The sequence below is a fragment of the Bombina bombina genome, chromosome 1 (assembly GCF_027579735.1).
Source record: "Bombina bombina isolate aBomBom1 chromosome 1, aBomBom1.pri, whole genome shotgun sequence".
NCBI lineage: Eukaryota > Metazoa > Chordata > Amphibia > Anura > Bombinatoridae > Bombina > Bombina bombina.
This window is the reverse complement of record NC_069499.1, coordinates 605,648,007-605,662,282: the sequence shown is the minus strand read 5'-3', so window position 1 is coordinate 605,662,282 and position 14,276 is coordinate 605,648,007. Positions and strand designations below refer to the sequence as shown.

Sequence of the window (14,276 nt, the reverse complement as noted above, 5' to 3'; positions counted from 1 at the left end):
TAAGTCTTCAAAACTCGATAAATCTTTCTAGAAACAGATTTACAAGCCTGTAACATAGTATTAATCACTGAATCAGAGAAACCTCTATGACTAAGCACTAGGCATTAAAATTTCCATACCTTCAAATTTAATGATTTGAGATCCTGATGAAAAAAACGACCTTGAGATAGAAGGTCCGGTCTTATTGGAAGTGGCCATGGTTGGTAACTGGACATCCGAACAAGATCTGCATACCAAAACCTGTGAGGCCATGCTGGAGCCACCAGCAACACAAACAATTGCTCCATGATGATTTTGGAAGAAGAACTAGAGGCGGGAAAATATAAGCAGGTTGGTAACACCAAGGAAATATCAACGCATCCACTGCTTCCGTCTGAGGATCCCTGGACCTGAACAGGTACCTGGGAAGTTTCTTGTTTAGATGAGATGCCATCAGATCTTTTTCTGGAAGACCCAACATCTGAACAATTTGAGAAAACACATCTGGGTGGAGAGACCACTCTCCCGGATGTAAAGTCTGACGACTGAGATAATCCGCTTCCCAATTGTCTATACCTGGGATATGAACCACAGAAATTAGGAGCTGGATTCTGCCCAAACAAGTATCCAAGATACTTCTTTCATAGCTTAAGGACTGTGAGTCCCACCCTGATGATAGACATATGCCACAGTTGTGATATTGTCTGTCTGAAAACAAATGAACGGTTCTCTCTTCAATAGAGGCCAAAACTGAAGAGCCCTGAGTATCGCAAGGAGTTCCAAAATATTTATTGGTAATCTCGCCTCTTGAGATTTCCAAACCCCTTGTGCTGTCAGAGATCCCCAAACAGCTCCCCAACTGGAAAGACTCGCATCTGTTGTGATCACAGTCCAGGTTGGACGAACGAAAGAGGCCCCTAGAACAATACGATGGTGATCTGACCACCAAGTCAGAGATAGTTGAACATTGGGATTTAAGGATATTAATTGTGATACCCTTGTATAATCCCTGCACCATTGGTTCAGCATACAAAGCTGGAGAGGTCTCATATGAAAACGAGCAAAGGGGATCGCGTCCGATGCTGCAGTCATGAGACCTAAAACTTCCATGCACATAGCTACTGAAGGGAATGACCGAGACTGAAGGTTCCAACAGGCTGCAACCAATTTCAAACGTCTCTTGTCCGTTAGAGACAAAGTCATGGACACTGAACCATGTTTTTGAAGAAACAACACTAGTTGATTTGTGTGAGATTCTGCAGAACGTAAAGACTGAGTGAGTACCAAGATATCGTCCAAATAAGAAAACACCGCAATACCCCGCTCTCTGATTACAGAGAGTAGGGCACCGAGAACCTTTGAAAAGTTTGTTGGAGCTGTCGCTAGGCCAAAAGGAAGAGCAACAAATTGGTAATGCTTGTCTAGAAAAGAGAATCTCAGGAACTGATAGTGATCTGGACCACCTCCATAGGAGGCAAAGTTTGTAAAACTGAATTATGGGTGTGGTGAGGGTTGTATTTATAGGCATTTTGAGTTTTGGGAAACTTTGCCCCTCCTGGTAGGATTGTATATCCCATACGTCACTAGCTCATGGACTCTTGCCAATTACATGAAAGAAACCTGTACCACTCTGTGCATGATTTGAGGCTAGGACGGAGGTTCACCTTCCAGCAGGACAATGACCCCAAACACACTGCTAAAGCAACACTTGAAAAAGCAACACTTGAGTGGTTTAATGGGAAACATGTAAATGTGTTGGAATGGCCTAGTCAAAGCCCAGACCTCAATCCAATAGAAAATCTGTGGTCCGACTTAAAGATTCTTGTTCACAAGTGCAAACCATTCAGCTTGAAGGAGCTGGAGAAGTTTTGCAAGGAGGAATGGGCAAAAATCTCAGTGGCAAGATGTGGCAAGCTCATAGAGACTTATCCAAAGCGATTTGGAGGTGGCTCTACAAAGTATTGAGTTTAGGGGGGTGAATAGTTATGCACATTGACTTTGTCTGTTATTTTGTCCTATTTGTTGTTTGCTTTACAATAATAATAAAAAAAAAAATCTTCAAAGTTGTGGGCATGTTCTGTAAATTAAATTATGCAAATCCTTTAACAATCCATGTTAATTCCAGGTTGTGAGGCAACAAAACACGAAAAATGTGAATACTTTTGCAAGGCATTGTATAATGAGATTCCTTGTTTAAAAGAGAAAACTCTTTTAAACGTCATAGAGTCAAGTGGATTAAATATTCACTATTGTTTCATTAACTAAGCGAAGAAAAATATAATGGCTTGCTTAAGGAAGCATTACCACCCAAACAATATTTAAGCTCTGTTTTTTGCAACACTCCTCATACTGCTGAAGTGGTAGTAGGGAGGAAACCTGGGTTCTACAAATGATCTTATTGCTGTGCTTCACGTGGATAAATATATAAGTTACCTAGGATAAGACATAACAGGTACACTATGTTTTATAAGTATAATTCTGTTTTCTTATGGAGAGGAATGCTCATTTTTATTTATGAAAAGTCCAAAATTTTATAACATGACCTAAATTTTATAACATGACAAACTTATTATAATGTGTTTTGTTTTCTTCAAAGAAAGCTATATTATTTTTTTCTCTACATTAAACATAAAATATAGAGTGTTAATGGAAAGTCACAATGGTGAACAATATATTGTATTTTAGGCATGGGTCAGGAAGAAACTAATGTGCCCTCCATTGTCCCTTTTGCTAGTGGGCGACATTCCAGGTCTAAGACAACATGGTCCACATGGGGCGCATATGACTTGACTTGCTCCAGCCTTAAGATTCTTGTGTGCCACAAGTTCCCATGAACCTGGCTAAGTGTTGTACAAATGTACTTTTCAGCTGACTCTGCCCATGCTTCCCATGATTTTCTTCTCCATATCCCAGAATCCTCCTCTGGCCTTTCCATATCCAATTGTTTGTGTCTGCTGTGGAAGCAGTCTACATTGTGATGGATGTGTAGAATACCTCCTGTGTTCTTCAGAACCCTACAAGCCACTGGATAACCTGGTTCTGAAGTAGGAATTAAGCCTAGATTTACTCTATCAGCCACATCCTGCAATTTGATCTAGAAGGGAAAAAAAAAAATCAAGTTAAAATTTAGATGGAACAACCACGTCATTCTTAGAACACAAAACTTAAATTTATAGTCTTTCAATAGATCGACAAGCAAAGCTTGAACCTTAAAATAGTTACTAGTTCTTTCTGAATATTTTTTTAAAAGGGACAGTCTAGTCAAAATGAAACTTTCATGATTCATATAGGCCATGCAATTTTAAACAACTTAATTTACTTTTATCCTCAAATTTGCTTTGTTTTCTTGGTATTCTTTGTTGAAAACTAAACCTAGGTAAGCTTATATGCTTATTTCTAAGCCCTTGAAGGCCTCCTCTTATGTCAGTGCATTTTGACAGTTTTTCACAGCTAGACTGCGCTAGTTCATGCCACACAGATAACATTGTGCTCACTCCAGTGGATATATATGAGTCAGCACTGATTGGCTAAAATGCAACTTTGTCAAAAGAACTGAGATAAGGGGGCAGTCTGCAGAGGTTTAGATACAAGGTAATTACAGAGGTAAAATATAACCGTGTTGGGATTACTGATGAGGGCACTGATAGGCATGAGAGATGGAAGGGGCGCTGTGATTACTATAAGGGGTAAGGGTAGGAAAGGAGTGGAAGTGGATGCTAGTGGGTCCCCTGAAGCTTAATGATCATAAGTTGCACTTTAGTCTAGACCACTGGTTTTCAAACCTGTCTTTAGACCTCCCTAACAGGCCACATTTTGAGGATTTCTGAACTGGAGCACAGGTGAAATAATCAGCTGATTAATAAACATGGTTATTTTACCTGCTTTCATCCAAGGTAATCCTGTAAACCTGGCCTGTTAGGGAGGCCTGAGGACAGGTTTGAAAACCAATGGTCTATATCAGTGTTTTTTGAAGTCCCCCTAACAAGTCAGATTTGTAGGATATCTGTACTAGAGAAATAATCAGCTGATCAGTAACTATGGTACCTAACCTACTCTTGCCTATCAGCTGATTATTTCACCTGTGCTCTACTAGAGATATCATGAAAATCTGGCCTGTAAGGGGTACTTTAGGACTGGCGTTAAGTAACACTGGTCTAGATGTCTAAAGCGAAACATCCTTGCTTTTACTGGGCATTTCACTGCTCTCTGTTTTTAAGGCTTTTCCTTTTATGATAATTTAACTTTATCTTTGTTTTACCATGCTCTATATTAGCCCATTTCGTTAACATTAAGTGTACAGTTTGGAATTACTGTGTAGTAGCAGGAAACATAAAAAAAAACCTGTTGTGCATGACTGAGTAGCTTTGCACACAGCCATCTGCCATCACCAGAAATAAACTGTGCAGTGTGTACTACATAAGACTTTGGCAAGTAGAATACATTTACCATGTTGTTTATTGGTGCAGTTGTACAATTATGCACCAAGCAAAGAAATGAACTTCAGATTGATAAACATGGTGATTTAAGACTCCTAATAAAACCAAACACTGAGAAACTGGCATAACTTTATCAAGCCCATCCATCACAATTTTTGAATAGTGAAGTATTTATTAAATGTGGTATATAAGACTCTTGCACAATCACTATCAGCAACAAAGCTTGTATTACAAAATCAAGATAATACAATTTTAATTGAGACCAAAAATTCAAATGAATGTTTAATATTTTGCAAGCTAGGGAGGCACTGATGATGAGTTTATGAAACCAACGAGGCAGTGGCTGAAAAAAGTTTGGGAATCACTGGTTTAGAGATTCAATTAAAACAAACAAAAATATTAATTCAAAATGGACACTAAAGTCAAAATTAATCTTTCATAATTCAGATAGCACATGCAATTTTAAGAAACTTTCCAGTTTACTTCCATTGTTAAATTCTGTACATTATTTTTACATTTACACTTTTCGAGGCACCAGCTTTTACTGAGCATGTGCAAGAGTTTACAGCGTATATGAGTCTGTGATTCGCTAAAGGCTGTCACATGATACAAAGAGCAGGCAAATTTAAGTAAATTATGAAATTTGTCAAACAAAAATCTACTGCTTGTTCACAATTAAGACTAAGTGCTTTTGCCTTATATTTTTATATGCACTTGTCGATTATGCAATTCTACTGTATTTAATAGTATTTTAAGGAATAGAAAGGTCAAAACCGAAATGTGCATGGGTGCATTTCAATTTTAAATAAAAGCATTTTTGTAATTTATATCCATTAGAAAAAAATGCTTCAGTTTTTTCAGTGGCATACACCGCACCTTCTCAGAGTCAGCAGTGGCTTATATGTCACAAATTATATCTTCACAGACACAATATACACTACCGCCAGTTGTCTTAACTTGAATACGGGTGCACAGGCCCTCACAGCATTTGTGCATATGCTGTTAAAAAATGCTTTTATTTAAGATTGAAATGAACCCAAGCACATTTCAATTTCGACTTTTCTATCCCTTTAATGTTAAGTTTATTGTTTAATGTTCTGCACAGCAGATCAAATGGCAGTGTCCAAAACACTAGTTAATCCGAACATGGACATCCTACAGATCTGTCAGTAGTACTAGTAAACTGAATTTGAAAAATGGGGACATAGGGCATTTAACCATTATAAGAGTCCTACACTAACAAAGACAAGCATGAAACTTGCACCATCTAGTCACATAAATATAAACTGAAATGAACAACTGCCTTGTATAGAGACAGCACAGCACATGCATTAATTACCTGTCTGTTATCACCCTCATGAATCTGACATTGGTCTGACACTCCATTCAACTTTAAGTTTTCTCGAAGAGCTGTCACAGCATCTGGGTTCCACTCACAGGCATGAACAAAAGATGCTTTGGCATGGATCAGGTAAGGCAAAGTGAAATATCCAATGCCTGGGAGAAGAGTAGCAGAGAGAAGTCTCACTCATCCTGTTTATATATATATATATATATATATACACACACATACACTAGTCCTAAAGCCCGTTCACACGGGCCATTTTTTGCAGTACAGCGGTCCCACCCCTTGTTCTCTCTCCCCCTCTCTTTTGCGTTCTCTCTCGCTCCACCTCTTTTGCTCTCTCTCTCTCCCCCCTCTCTCTTTTGCTCCCTCTCTCCCCCCCCTCTCTCTTTTGCTCCCTCTCTCCCCCCCCTCTCTCTTTTGCTCCCTCTCTCCCCCCCTCTCTCTTTTGCTCCCTCTCTCCCCCCCCTCTCTCTTTTGCTCCCTCTCTCCCCCCCCCCTCTCTTTTGCTCCCTCTCTCCCCCCCTCTCTCTTTTGCTCCCTCTCTCCCCCCCCTCTCTCTTTTGCTCCCTCTCTCCCCCCCCTCTCTCTTTTGCTCCCTCTCCTCCCCTTCTCTTTTGCTCCCTCTCCTCCCCTTCTCTTTTGCTCCCTCTCCCCCCCCCTCTCTCTTTTGCTCCCTCTCTCCCCCCCCCCCTCTCTTTTGCTCCCTCTCTCCACCCCCCTCTCTTTTGCTCCCTCTCTCCCCTCCTCTCTTTTGCGCCCTCTCCCCCCTCTCTTTTGCACTCTCTCCCCACTCTTTTGCACTCTCTGCCCCCTCTCTTTTGCTGTCTCTCTGCCCCCTCTCTTTTGCTGTCTCTCTCCCCCCTCTCTTTTGCGCTCTCTCCCCCCCCTCTCTTTTGCGCTCTCTCCCCCCCTCTCTTTTGCGCTCTCTCCCCCCCTCTCTTTTGCGCTCTCTCCCCCCCTCTTTTGCTGTCCCTCTCTTTTGCTGTCCCTCTCCCCCCTCTCTTTTGCTGTCCCTCTCCCCCCTCTCTTTTGCTGTCCCTCTCCCCCCTCTCTTTTGCTGTCCCTCTCCCCCCTCTCTCTTTTGCTGTCCCTCTCCCCCCCCTCTCTCTTTTGCTGTCCCTCTCTCCCCCTCTCTCTTTTGCTGTCCCTCTCCGTCTTGCTGTCCCTCTCCCCCCTCTCTTTTGCTGTCCCTCTCCCCCCCCTCTCTCTTTTGCTGTCCCTCTCCCTCCCTCTCTCTCTCTTTTGCTGTCCCTCTCCCTCCCTCTCTCTCTCTTTTGCTGTCCCTCTCCCTCCCTCTCTCTCTCTTTTGCTGTCCCTCTCCCCCCCTCTCTCTTTTGCTGTCCCTCTCCCCCCCCCTCTCTCTTTTGCTGTCCCTCTCCCCCCCTCTCTCTTTTGCTGTCCCTCTCCCCCCCTCTCTCTTTTGCTGTCCCTCTCCCCCCCCTCTCTCTTTTGCTGTCCCTCTCCCCCCCTCTCTTTTGCTGTCTCTCTCCCACCTCTCTTTTGCTGTCTCTCTCCCCCCTCTCTTTTGCCGTTTCTCTTCCCCCTCTCTTTTGCTGTCTCTCTCCCCACTCTCTTTTGCCGTCTCTCTCCCCACTCTATTTTGCCGTCTCTCTCCCCACTCTCTTTTGCCGTCTCTCTCCCCACTCTCTTTTGCCGTCTCTCCCCCACTCTCTTTTGCCGTCTCTCTCCCCACTCTCTTTTGCCGTCTCTCTCCCCCGCTGTCTCTCTCTCCCTCTCTCTATCCCCAGTCTTTAGAGTTCTCTGTCTCTCGGCATCTGGCCCAGCCCGCGTCACGCCCAGCCCCGCCTGCGTCACACCCGGTCACGCCCACATCACACCCCACTCTGCACCCGTCCGGCCACGCGACACCAGGTCAGTTGGAAGGCCAGGTGTGTTTGTCCTCGCGCGCAGTCTCTACTGCGCATGACAGCTTCGGACAAACACAATTTGCCTTTTATTATATAGGATATATATATATATATATATATATATTTAGTTTGCGATTTCTTTCTTTATCACCTTGCAGGCATGCAACATCATAAGGAAGGAGGGAGGGCAATCTCCATGTTCTATATTTCCAACAGTGGGAGGAAAGATTAGATTTCCCCAGCTCTATCCTGCCTATATCATAGTGTTACCCTATAAGAAACCTGGACAATTTATGTCTATATTGGGGGTCCAGATGTTCAAAGGATCGTCAGAATCAATAGGGATTGCTGCCTGTTCATCGCCAGTGAATACAGATCTCAGAAGTGTGTAGGGGGCATATTTTCAGTGCATCCTTACACAACATTTACTGTACATTCACTAAATGTAAAAATGGTTTCTATTTAGTAACAGATTTGAAAACTAAGTTTAACTGTACAACTGCTAATCTTGCCACTGAAAGTTTGCCGAAAAAAGTCTGTGTAAAACGGTGCACCTAAACTGGCAGATATTGTTTACAACATTAGAAACTCCAGTCGATGTTTCCCCATTAAAATACAAGTTACTCCCACAAAGCACCTATCTATTCGCTATGCATGTGATTACCATTGTTAATAAAGAAAAGAAAAAAACTTAAAATAAACCGATAAAAGCTGGGTGATTGCAGGTATTCTGTACATGTAGTGTGTTGTATGTATGCGTTATACTGTAAAATACTATATTATGTGTTTATATTCCGTTATATAAATTGGTCTTTTTAATTTTTGGAGTGTTCTTTTCTTTTTAGGAAGGAGATTTTTTGTACGGTATAATAATATCCCATAGAAGCTAGTAACCACAGCTTTTTACAATAGTGCTTTTTTTTTTTTTTTTAACTTTGCATAAGGAATTGATGGCTTTTTAACATTGTATTTTTACAGACGCTATAAGTTTTCATTGTACTGTATGTGTTTAGTTTTAAAATCGCTACTTTGCTGTATCAAACTCATTATATATTAATAACTCGTTTTTTTACAGTGTGACCGCAATATTAAATCCACTCAGTACTGTGTTAACTTACTTTGTTGTTACATGTTTTATTTTAACAACACATTTTGTAAAGAGTGATTATAATAGAAATGTATCAAGGTACGTTTAACAAATACTGAACATGTTTACCTCTAATATTGCCGCCACACTGTAACAAACGTGTGTTCTTACTAAAGAATACATTTGGTTCGGTGAGGATATTAGAATTAAACACGTACAGTACAGTGTGAACTTATAGTGGCTATTAAAATACACTGTTAAAAAGCTGTCAATTCCTAAAAACACATTTTTACATAGCACAAAGTTAGAAAAAAAGCACTTTTGTAAAATGAAAAAGCTTTTAACATTCTGCTAGTGTCAGAGAAGAATCACTTTAGAACATTTCACCTGCAAACTCAATCAGGATGTGGATTCCCTTTATAACATACGAGCTTTTTTGACAATGCTTACATCAGGGTCTGAGACACTACTTGTCCCTGAAAGACTACACTACTGTGTTTTTCCTGTAGAGGAAACACAAACTCAGTGACTCATATTTCCCTTTTGTATATCACTCTGCTAAGCCCTGCCTAGGCCTCCTTGTTGCTGAAAGAAACAGACTTGATATTTCTTACCTGCATACAGATCCACTACCACCTCTCCAGTACAGCAGAGTGATGCTACCCTTTGCTTTTCAGATATGTTCCCTGCTGAAAACATGCATTTTGTGACATCAAAAGTGTATCTGTAATTTATAACAGAATGTTAGACAAGAAATGACACATAAGGTTTACATCAAAATTTCTCTTGTCTGCATATCACACCTGATACCATTATCCACATGCTCTACCCATCCGTTATCGCCGACTAGAAGAGCCACAGTTGGCGATCTTTTCCCATCTCCACATACCCGACCTTGCTTTGCCAAGCGTCTAGCACTTAGTGAAGAGGCAACAGCTGTCCACAGCTCATGACCTGCAACAAACACAGAGAAATATTATGCCACCATAGTGTCACATATACTAATACACAACCTAAAACTCCATCACATTCAAATGATCAGTCTATAGGGCTCAAACTTACCCAGTTCGTTCCACAGAGGGTCACAGAAGCAATCCTCACTGAGAACAATCATGTCTCCATGACGCTGCCATGAGTGGGGAAGATCTCGCTCCAGGTCCCGTTTCCAAGAAATGTCATGATACTCCAAAAGTTCAATCAAGTCCCCACGTAGCTTCTGAGCCGGAGACTGAACACGGGCTCGTTTCGAGAGCACAGGATTCTGAGAATAAGAGCAGATTGTACAGAATCCTACATGTTACGCTCTAAAACGATATGAGAGAAAATAGTCACTGTAGTGGAGGAATATTTGTATTAGATGGTGTCACTGGTCTTGTCATAGTATGTGAAATATGAGTAAAAGAAACCCTTATTTCAAGGAAGTTATTACATAGGCTCCTTTAGTGTAAAAAGTCATAATTCATATTGCAGTAATTTGTCACAAACTCTCCTATAATACAAAATTATGAATGTGGGTTTCTCTCCTATACAATGAAGAACTACCAATAATACTTGAGATTATACCACCTATGTGTTAGCCATATCCATATAACATCAGATGACAGCTTACAGAACCAGATTTATTTTTAGATCCCATGAAAGTGGCTGACCAAAGTTACTACCAGTACATTGCAATTTTTCTCACCAGTATTAGCGTCTCACTACAGGAGCTCCCAGGAGCTACACTTCCCTTTAGCTCTTCGAAGACAGAGGAACTGAGTTTGCCTTTCAGCACTGGCAAGGCTACTGTACCATCAGGAAGCTTCTGAGCTCGGTAACGTCCATCTAAGACACCAGCCTTCTCCAAGTATTCTCTGTAAAAAAGGTGAAGAGGGAAGTTTCAGTTCATTTACAGTTAAAATGAATAATGTTAAAAGGGATACTAAACCCAATTTCAAGCAACTTTCTAATTTACCCCCATTATCAATTTTTCTTCGTTCTCTTGGTATCTTTATTTGTAAAAGCTGAAATGAAAGCTTGGGAGATGGCACATTTTAGGTTCAGAACCTGGGTTACGCTTGATTATTGGTGGCTAAATTTAGCCACCTATCAGCAAGCGCTATCCAGGGTCTGAACCAATAATGGGCCGGCTCCTAAGCTTTCATTTCTGCTTTTTCAAATAAAGGTACCAAAAAAATAAAGAGAAATTGATAATAAGAGTAAATTAGAAAGTTGCTTAAAATTGCATGCTCTATCCGAATCATAAAAGAAAAAATGTGGGTTTAGTAGCTTCTAAGGTACATCATGTTGTCCCTAGGCAAGTATACTGGTTTCTGGCCCAATATTAACTGTAGGTAAACTAGTCACAAAGGATTAAAAAAAATGTCATACACGGACAATCGCACTACTCTTCAATCCCAACAATTCCCTGACTGTGCAAAGTATATCTCAACCATTCTCTGTCAACACATAGACCTGTGATATTATATATAATATTTAATGATTAACTTCCTTCCCTAATCAGTATGCTGTGCCCTGTATGCCACCCCTTTTTTATTAATATAAGATAGTACCTGTATCTCTGAGAGAAGGTGGACTGTGTAAGCACAGCTGCAACTCCAAGGGCTTTGTCTTCTAGTTCAATGTCCAAGTCACAAGACATGGCTCCAGAGCCCAAATTCAGTGTGAATATAAAAGAACATATAAGGGTCTTAAGATGTTATGTTGAAGTATGCAGAACAATGATATCTAGAGGCAATATGAAAATATCTTCAAGTAAGTAGCTTGTTCTACCAAAGGACAGATAAGTGTGTCTACTATGCAGTAAAATAACCTCCTAACCAAAAAACATGCAGTTAAAGGAAAACATAGACACACTAGATGCAACTAACACATTAAACATATTAGTCCTATTGCTTTGGATTTTTTTTTTAAATTATCAGTATTTCTTCTTCAAACTCTGTCTCTTTCTACTGCCACCAAAATACCTTTAATGATCCAGCAATTAACAATGGAATATGAACATATTCCTGTACCAGGAGAGCCAGCACATGGTGAATGCAACATCATTGCTGATGTTGCCTGTTCTAAAAGTGATGTGTCCTATCAAATGTTCTCAAACTGTGCCATGCTCATAATAAATCAAATGATTTGCTCACTTGTCTCTTAAGCAACAACATGCTTCCCAGCAAGTACAATAAAAGGCACTCATGTCGGCACTTCTCATTATGTATACTTTTTATATAGGGGGTGGAAAAATATCACTAATTTACTAGTCAGAAGAAAATTTACTAGGCCACTCAATGTTTTTTTTCAACTCGTCCATAGTATCTTCTTATTCATCTATGACTATATATGTGCATGTAGCACAAAGCAATCTTTTGTCACAGTGAAAATAAATGAATATATATAAATAAATATATATAATATATATATATATATATATATATATATATATATATATATATAACTTAACATTAGGTAAAAGAAGGTTATCCAGAGTTTTGCCTTCATTGATGCATCTATCCTACTGAATTACATTAATATTTTTAGACATTGCATATGTCTATATGTTGGCTATACTGTGTGTGGTATTGCATAGGAAATTTACTAGCACCCAGATATGTGAGCAGAAGCTCTAACTTTAATTGCACAAATCACTTTGTAACCTATAAGCACACACATCATACAGTACTAGCCATGAAGTTATTCCTGATTGAAGCACGGTAAAGGTGTAAAAGAAAAGGTAACCAATTATTTTCTAAACACAATATTTAATTTATTTGATATATTTATTTGAGATATATATATATATATATATATATATATATATATATATATATATATATATATATATATATATAAATAAATATAAATATAATTAGCACGTGTTCCAGTACTCCAGCTTCAACTAATAATGAAGCACCTGGGTGCAATCCTCAATGGATTGTAGATAAGAGCTAGGAAAGGGAGGGCACTCTCAGGATTTATATACATCAAAGTTAGTATATTGTTTATAACAACAACGTTAGAAAGTCATAAGGATAGGTCTGTTTTGCCGGTGGTGTTGTGTGCGGCTGCTAGTCGTTGTTGTGAGTTGTTCATCTGTCTTGATGAAGGCTTCTATGTAAGCCGAAACGTCGACCTATCCTTATGACTTTCTAGCTCATATATATATATATAAAATTTATTTATTTGATTAAGGAGGCCAATATTAAACAACCATGTGCCATATACATTCACTGCCTGTTTCAAATTTGTTGACCTATAAAGGATTATTGTGTTCTCTTCTACAACTTTACATCGCTTTCAAGAATACTGGCCGTATTACAGCAAAATGCAGATGAGGGGAGATGCACTCTTTCACTGCAAATTACAATTTTCTTCTAGAAATTGGCTGCAAGGCTGGAGCAAACATTGTCATATGTGGTATTTCAAATAGAGCGAGAGGCATTACACAAATGCAGGACAGGAGACAGCAGAAAGCCATATACAGACGTCAGCAGAAATAATGATCCCTCATAAAGTACAAACTATATCATTTACATATGCCCAGAGCAATGTGAAAGAGCAGATTTTAAAGACCACCCTAGGCAACACCAGCGATCAATTGTGAAATCACTGCATTAGGCAAAAACCCAGCGTGAACAGTACAATTCAGAGACAACACCAGTAATCTGAAAACATGGTGTTACTTTTACAGAATGTATGTAGAGCACATAAATAATAAACAAGTATATGGAACTTTTGAAAGAATTCCAAGAAAAATAATTATAAAAGGATGTGTAGACTTGTGCAAGCAATACATTATTTATTTTTTTTTGGCAAAATCTTAGGTTTTATAATAATTATTTCTGAAAGAAAAAAAAATACCTAAATGAAAAAGGGCTAACATTATTTGTCTCTATGTGAGTTTTTACAAAACAAAATTGCAGTTTTAATTTACATGGAAATTGTTTTTATCCACTGTAGCCTATCGAATATTTATTGGATTGCACTCGGCAAAACTAAACCATGAGAAGCAGCTGCATTGCACACATCAAAAACATACAGAGCCCAATGCTGAGCTATTTGTCCGACAACAAACACAAAGGTCTTCACTACAGAGCCCAATGCTGAGCTATTTGTCCGACAACAAACACAAAGGTCTTCACTACAGAGCCCAATGCTGAGCTATTTGTCCGACAACAAACACAAAGGTCTTCACTTTGGGGGAGTTCTGTGAATTCAGTATATATATATATATATATATATATATATATATATATATATATATATATATATATAGTGACTCTAAGAAAAATCACTGAATGACAAGTGTACTCCCTACTACAGACCTATATAAATACACCACCCTCCTCAGTTTGCTCGGTTTAGTCCGTTACCAGAATTGCTACCCTTTACTGCCCCCTGGAACGTTCATATACCGATCCTCAGTACCCCAACACAAAGTCACGTGATACCCACTTTCAAATTCAATTTGGCAATCTCGTGTCAACACCACACGGACTATACAAGTCATACTGAGGTTTTCAATAGGCGGGGATGGTTTTGAGGTCGGACTACACAGAGGAAGTTGA

The 14,276-nt window shown here is 39.5% G+C and overlaps 1 protein-coding gene across 1 annotated transcript; it reads right to left on the bottom strand.

Annotated features, from left to right (window-relative positions):
* Positions 1 to 2,441: 2,441 nt before the first annotated feature.
* TRMT12 (tRNA methyltransferase 12 homolog) lies at positions 2,442 to 14,259 on the bottom strand. The gene is made up of 8 exons (XM_053698971.1): positions 14,164 to 14,259; positions 11,271 to 11,445; positions 10,403 to 10,571; positions 9,781 to 9,979; positions 9,522 to 9,672; positions 9,333 to 9,442; positions 5,755 to 5,912; positions 2,442 to 3,073 (listed from the first exon to the last, which is right to left on the bottom strand). The coding sequence occupies exons 2-8, from the start codon at positions 11,357 to 11,359 to the stop codon at positions 2,672 to 2,674; spliced, it is 1,278 nt and encodes a 425-aa protein (XP_053554946.1). The 5' UTR covers positions 11,360 to 11,445; positions 14,164 to 14,259; the 3' UTR covers positions 2,442 to 2,671.
* Between the last annotated feature and the right edge of the window lie 17 nt (positions 14,260 to 14,276).